The sequence below is a fragment of the Wasmannia auropunctata genome, unplaced genomic scaffold (assembly GCF_000956235.1).
Source record: "Wasmannia auropunctata unplaced genomic scaffold, wasmannia.A_1.0 LD315813.1, whole genome shotgun sequence".
Classification (NCBI taxonomy): Eukaryota; Metazoa; Arthropoda; class Insecta; order Hymenoptera; family Formicidae; genus Wasmannia; species Wasmannia auropunctata.
The window spans coordinates 3,860-11,184 of record NW_012047077.1 but is presented as its reverse complement, the minus strand read 5'-3'; the positions used below and the strand labels follow the sequence as shown (position 1 = coordinate 11,184).

At 29.1% G+C, this 7,325-nt stretch overlaps 1 protein-coding gene across 2 annotated transcripts; it reads left to right on the top strand.

Annotated features, from left to right (window-relative positions):
• The first annotated feature begins 13 nt into the window (after positions 1-13).
• Positions 14-6,813, top strand: LOC105460783. 2 transcript variants are annotated; one of them, XM_011707275.1, is made up of 6 exons: positions 14-59; positions 2,206-2,462; positions 2,848-3,102; positions 4,504-4,634; positions 4,860-5,025; positions 6,207-6,813. In XM_011707275.1, the coding sequence occupies exons 2-6, from the start codon at positions 2,208-2,210 to the stop codon at positions 6,603-6,605; spliced, it is 1,206 nt and encodes a 401-aa protein (XP_011705577.1). In that variant the 5' UTR covers positions 14-59; positions 2,206-2,207; the 3' UTR covers positions 6,606-6,813. The 2 variants fall into 2 exon arrangements, with proteins under 2 accessions (XP_011705577.1, XP_011705576.1); XM_011707274.1 differs by having other exon boundaries at positions 2,848-3,114.
• The last annotated feature ends 512 nt before the right edge of the window (positions 6,814-7,325 follow it).

Here is a 7,325-nt window from a genome sequence, read left to right as displayed (position 1 = left end):
GACGTGTGCTCTTCCGATCTAGTAAACGATTCATTAAATCGAAAACGAGCAAGTTGTAGGTAAGTTACTGATTTTTCAACTTTGTTCTCTTGTGTAACTGATATATATACATTTGGACTTTATTGATGAAAATTTTAAATTAAAATCTGACATTAATACGTTGATTTACTAATTAAGTAAAGCACCGTTTATTTTATAAGTTTGAAATGTTGAACAGTAAGCGGCATTTTCGTTGTCCTGAAACTTAAAACCGACTTTCGATCCTTTCAGCATTTCATCATTTACATGTACTGTTTTAATAAAAAATTAGAAAATTGGCGTAAATATTTTTCAGGAGGAAATATATAGAATAATGGCAACCGAATAAACAAGAAAATTAATATATTTCATAATGTGATGTAACATACTGGTGGCTATTAGTAACATTGAAAACGCATACAAGAAAATTTTAGTATTTAAAATATTAATAAAATTAACGCACTTAACCGAAAGTAGCAATATAGGAAGCATATAACTATTTTGATTAAATAATTTTAATTTGATTTTAGTATAAAAAAATAATGTTCACTTTTTAAAAACACGAATATTTCATTGCAAGTATAATCATTACACTTTATCTAAATATAACATATCACTATAATACGTATTTGCTTAAATAAGTTATTATGAACAAATAAATAATAAATTGAATTTATTTGCGCGTTTCGTCTCGTTATTTTTATTTTTGTAATTTTAAATATTAATTTTAACATGTCAGATATATAACTTCGAGATAAAATAGTATAAATTTTATTTATTGTGTTGCCATTATTTTGTATGTTTCTTTCTGAGAAATAGTCTAAACAAAAAGAGTAATATTTTTTTATTAGATATAGGTATAGCAATATATATGTTTTTATTGAATATAATCTGCACAATGCATTCAAAAAATTCCGGGACTAAAGTTATAAAAAATTGAATTTTTGTAGATAAACAAAATTTTATTTTTTATCTTTCAAGTTACTTGCAACATACGCTCCTTCTCTCTCTGTACATGTTTGGTAGCGCTCGTACAACCGCTGAAAGGCCTTGGAATACTTTTTGCTCGGAATGGTCTTTAAAATTACTATCACGTTATATTTAATTGACTACACATCCTCGAAATGAGTTCCTTTAAGGCCTGTCTTTATTTTTGAGAAGAGAAAGAAGTCTGCTGGGGCTAGATCCGGCGAGTAGAGTGGGTGGTTAAGAACTGCCACCGATTTTTGTGCCAGGATTCTTGTCACAATAATAAGCGACGAATGTGAAGGAGCAGCCGGAGCGTTGTCATGTAGAAGAAACCATTTTCCTGACTGGCGAAATTCCGGTCTGATCAGGCGAATTCATTTCAAAAAACGATCCATGGCCTCGTAATAGAAGGCTCCAGTCACAATTTGGCCCTGCGGTACGAATTTCCAGTAGTGCTCGAGAATCAAAAAGTCAACATCGTCTTGGCCTTCGATTTTGTCGCCTGTACTTTTATCAACGGGCCTTTTGACGTTTCGTGGATGAATCATATTGAAAACACTACGACTCGTCACATATGATGATGCTGTTCAAAAATCTCGAGTATCGGTCCATTTTACAAAATCTTTTGCTGCCGCAATGCGCTGTTCTTTTTGCTCCGGCGTTAACGAGTGGGGCACAAAACTTTGCACACACTATTCTTTTTCTTTGTACGTCATGAACGATAGTGTGTACACTATCACTACACTAATATGTAACTTCTTTGCTATCATATCAATACACACACAGCCACTTCTTCCGGTTGTTAGCAAATAGAATAATCCCAAAGAACAACAACGCATTTTATTTCCTTCTAAAATTTTCGGCCAAACCGCAATATAAAGGTTTTTACCTTTATAGCATGGGCTCCCGCTTTTTTTCTAAGAAGGGAGGTCATGAATAAATTTACGTACCATTTTTAATCGCAAAATAAAAGTTACAACTCGCTTTTCTAATCTCTGTCGCTCGCGAATCAACAAAACATGAGAGAAATGGTAAAAAGTGGAAAAGTCGATTTGAATGGATGCCGGCTGGAAAGAGAGATAGAAGAGCGATAAATCTTGCAGCGAGCAATAAATTATCGTAAAGAATGCTTTCGCGTTTCGAAACACGACGGGAAGAACAATAATTTTTTAATCGGAAAAATTCTCCAATTCTAATTTCTTCCAAATCTAATTTCAGAAATGGCCCTAAACACATCGTCATGGTTGAATCAATGCTTCGTGGAGAAGATTCTGCGAAAATCGGAAAGCGATGATTCGATTCAAGTGATCGATGTATTTTCGAATCGGGGCTCGAACAAGGGTGACAACTATATTTGCGATATTGTCAGGATTACTGCTGAATTTTCGCGTGAACAAGAAGGCCGTAAGATTGTAGAAAAGAAATCAATCATCCTTAAAGTTTCGCCTACATCCGAAAGTGTTCGATACAAATGGGTAAGTTGATTTAACTTATACAATGTATTTCTAAAAAGAAAAGAAAAAGAAAACAAAGGAAAGAAAGAGAGAAAAAAATAGAAGCGATGAAATTACAGCCAATTTTATTATTTCGGTATAAATTTCTACTTATCGCAAAGATTAGTATAAGTACATATTTGTGAGTAATTAGGAATTAAAGATAAAATTATTTTTATAAATCAAGTTTAAAATTAAAAAATATATTTCAAGAAAATGCGCTTTTCAGTCATTTATCTCAAGACGAATTTTAATTGTGGATAAAATTTTCATTTACTTGCCATTTGGTAAGCCGAAACTTGCTATCACACACACGTTCTTTTTGTTCTATAAACTTTTACATCATAATTAAATAAACTTGTTACAGCTCACAAAAGCAGCTTTCTTTCGTACCGAGGTATCAATGATGTTAAATACTTTGGATAAAATGAATAATTTATTAGGTCCAAAGTACCGTTTAAGTGGGAGAGGTTTATACGTGCAAAATGAAAATCCAATGCTTCTGGCGATCGAAGATCTGATGCCTCTCGGCTTTCGCATGACCGATCTGTCTGGTCTTGACTTAGCTCATTCCATATTGGTGCTTCGCGGATTAGCCAGGTTTCATGCAGCCTCTGTAATCGTATGTGAAAAAGTAAATCATCACGCCTTGATTGTATTATTTTATTGCAATTGTAAAAAATTCAAGTCAATGACACGAATACAAGGATCAAACGTTCAATAATAAATAATAAACTCTTAGTGTCAAATATCTAGGTCTATGTGAATCATCACATTTTGATTGCATGGTATGAACATTTCATTGCAACAAGATTATTCTTGTGCTATATGATTCAAAGTTATTTATTAAGAACATGATGCGTAGTATTTAAAAATGTTTAAAATTTTATATAATAGACATTAGTTTGAAATGTGACAAAAATTTACAGTTTTAATTATTCTGCTACTCTGCTAAAAAGATGATTTTTAGTAAAACGTGTAGAATTTTAGAATAACGTGCTTAATACAATTTTACATTCTTTATATTTTATAGAAATTCACATATACACATACATACACATGCATACCCATTTATGTCGTACTTCTACATTTTTTTAGTTATTTATATTCTTCATTATAAATGGGTCACTCTGTATATGTATATACGTGTGTGTATATGTATATATTATATTATTTTATACTATAATTGCATGAATATATAATAAAGAGCAGAAAGTTCTTACAAACATTACCAGCAATTTTACTATTTGTGCTATGTTAATCTTAATTATATTTGCATTCTGACAATGTTTAATCAGTGTATTATATTTTAATTTATTTAGAACAGAAAATCACACATTTTAATTTTTATTTAAAAAAAATAGGAAATATTTTTTGAAAAATAAATTTTGATCTAGAATGAATACATATGCAGTTAACACTAAATACATATATAAAACACATATACATACGCGCGCGTACGCGTGCGATTCAGATTATTAAAATTTTAAATAACATGTATGAAAATATAAAACTTAGCAACTATTTATTTTCTGTTAAGTGATGCACTTAAAACTCAAATAAATTATTGTATCAAGTAAATTGCTAATAATTAGTCACGGAAAATTTATAATTTCGAAAAGTTTGTTTTAAAATTATAAAAATTATTGAGTTTAATAATTATATAAGCAACTAAATCCATTCTATATAAATATCGTGGATCAGAGTATTTATTGAAAGAATATATATGTACATGTCCAATTAGTTATAACCAATGAATACTTTTACATTTACAAAATTATAATTTAATATTAATAAAATTATTTAATTATTTAAATTTAAACTAAAATTATTGGTATTGAGTATTTTCGTTTTTGTGTAGTCTTCATCTTGTATATGACATTCTAAATTATCAATCCGCAGTACATACTTATTACTAGTTACTATATAGTTACTATATAGTTAGTTTACTTAACTATATATTTAATCAAATGCATAAACATATATCAATACGTCCTTGAATAAAAATATTTTAATCTTTTAGGAACCAAAGCAAAAGGAGATGTATACCAGAGGATTATTTAACAACCAGAATCCATCAGAATCGAAGGATTTTTTTAATAGGGGTACTAAAGCTTTATCAGAGGAGGTTGTAAACTGGCCAGAAGTAAAAAAGTAAGTTTTATTGTATACATATATATTATAAACGGCATTTATTGTTTTACTCTGTATAAAACAACATTTAATATAACACAAGACATGTTTAGATTGTTTAGTATAAAAAGACTGAACATACTGTACAGAAAATAGCGAATATAAATACAAATTACGCTGTTTAGAGTAAACATTTATATCGTCTTTATCTGTACAAATTTATGTTTATATGACTTTTATTTCTAGATATTCGGAAAAGATTGCTAAACTCTCCGATCACATGTATCAAATAGCAATAGATGCAACCAAACTCTCTGAGAATGAATTTAATGTTATTAATCACGGCGATCCTCAGATGAAAAATATGTTGTTTAAATATGACAATGATGGTAATCCTACTGATCAGATTTTTGTAAGTACGTTATAAACATACCATCACATACCATCACATTATAAAAAAAATTTTACAACTTTCTATAAATACGAATATTCATTGATTTGTTGTTATTGCTTCATATTGCAATTAAGAACAATTAAGATCAAATAAAATAGTTCGTAAAATCTAATAAATTTTGATACTCACATATGATTCGATTTACAATATATGTATGCTAAAAAGATAATTATTTATATATTACTTTTCCAAAAAATTATTACTAAAAAAATATATATATTTATATATTTATTTATATATACATATATTTGTATATGTAAATAATTGAGTAAAACGTATTACCAAATATACAAATAAATGTATGGATGAAGATCATAGTGAGAGTATCCAGAAAGTATACCATTGATTTTCTCTGCACGGAAAGAAAAATTTTGCTGAATCCAGATTTGATAATTTTTGTTCAATAATCAAAATAATTTTGCAAAATTCAAAGTAATTGCTAGAATATTGAAACGTTTTATAGCAATGCTTATCAGTTTAAACATTCCAAAAAATTATTTTCAGACCTGTTTTTAGCAAAATTTTTAGATTTTTAGACCTTTCAACAAAATCGTTCTTTCCGTGTGGATATTCTCAATATTCTCATAGTACATCACAGAAAGATTTTAGACACTTTGCAGAGATTTTTAGTGGGTTCTTATTAAACTGGTACATATCACTGGATTGAATCAGGAAATTCTGTGATATAACTTTTTTAAAAAGAGTTAAAGTTACTACTATTTGGATTAGAATAGAAAGGTCCAATAGGGATTCAAAGATATATACTAGATATATATCTTTGAATCCCTATTGGACCTTTCTATTCTAATTTATATTTAAGATATATACTATTTAATTTTCATTTTTTAACTTACGATTTGTTCGATAAATGCGCTTATATTTGGCGCTTTACTTTTTTAAAAAAAGGTATTATAAATAATACAATAAATCCAATTCGATCACAATGTTAGCATTCAAGCCTATATGTTAGTATATCCGCCACCTATCCGTCCGCATCGTCTGATAAACTCTCAACTTTCTCATCGCGATTTCCTAAACACGTGTTTCACTTCTTTCCTGGTGCACGGATTTCATTTCCAATTCACTTTTCGGAGGTTCAAGAAAGCGATAAATAAAACATGTTTGTTTGATAATTATAGGTGGACTTCCAGACCTGCGTCTACACATCACCGGCGTTTGATTTTTTATATTTTCTCAATTCAAGTCTTTCGTTTGATGCCATTGAAAACAAGAAAGACGTTTTATTAAACGAATACTATAGCATTTTGTTGATGACTATGAAGCAACTGAACTGCAAGACGCAGCCGCCCACAATGGAGGAACTGAAGGATGCCATAAAGCGTAGGGCTAGCTTAGAAATGGTGTCATCCTTCGTCGTTTTACCGTTAATGCTGTGCCCTAAGACTGAAGCGAAAGATTTTGACGAGATGATGGGCACTGATATTTGGATTAGTCCAGGCTTAAAGAGCGAAGATTTTAAAAAATTAATAATAAAGAGAATTCCACTGTATGATGAGTGGGGTTTACTGGATCTCTAATGCATACTTAATTTTTAATAATCAGAAATAAAAATGAATTTAAAAAATAATAGACATATAATCATAACAAATACAATAAAATTAGTTAACAATATTAGTGCAATAATCATGTTTCTTTTTTAAGGAGGAGACATTGTGGCTACTATTTAGAAATTACTATTATAATATTAGCTTAGTTAAAAAAATAAAAAATTATTCTTTTGTAAAATAGTGTTTTAATTTGTTGATTTATTTAAATTTTTTTAATTTTAAAATACCTTCTTTGTATCATACCAATGTATTAAAAATAATAAAATACAAGCACGCGCGCGCGTACACACACACACACACACACACACACACACATATATATATATATACATATAAGAAAATAGGTATTCTAACTCATAGTTTAAGCATTTAGAAAAATGTAACGAGAAAATATTATATCAAATCAAATAATTTTTATGGATTTTTTTTTTAACAATCAAATATACTAGTCAACAAAATTATTGCGTAGATAAATTTATACCAACATTTTGCATAACTTTAGCCAATCATAACGCTTTGAAAAATAGTGCTATCAAAAAGATTTTTTTTACTCTTAAGAGTAAAGCCTGAACTTAAAGCTTTTAATCAATTTTGAATCTACCTTTCCTCTCATCCGTTATCTCTTGAAAAGTAAAAACATGTTACATCTCCAAAAAAATTGCGTAAATGGACGTACTCTACGGAATGAAT

Bases quoted from the DNA above. Each gene is read 5' to 3' on its own strand.
- LOC105460783 (XM_011707274.1), top strand. From the start codon at position 2,208: ATGGCCCTAAACACATCGTCATGGTTGAATCAATGCTTCGTGGAGAAG. The intron at 2,463-2,847 runs GTAAGTTGATTT...AACTTGTTACAG, and splicing joins AAAGTGTTCGATACAAATGG to CTCACAAAAGCAGCTTTCTT. The intron at 4,635-4,859 runs GTAAGTTTTATT...TTTTATTTCTAG, and splicing joins AACTGGCCAGAAGTAAAAAA to ATATTCGGAAAAGATTGCTA.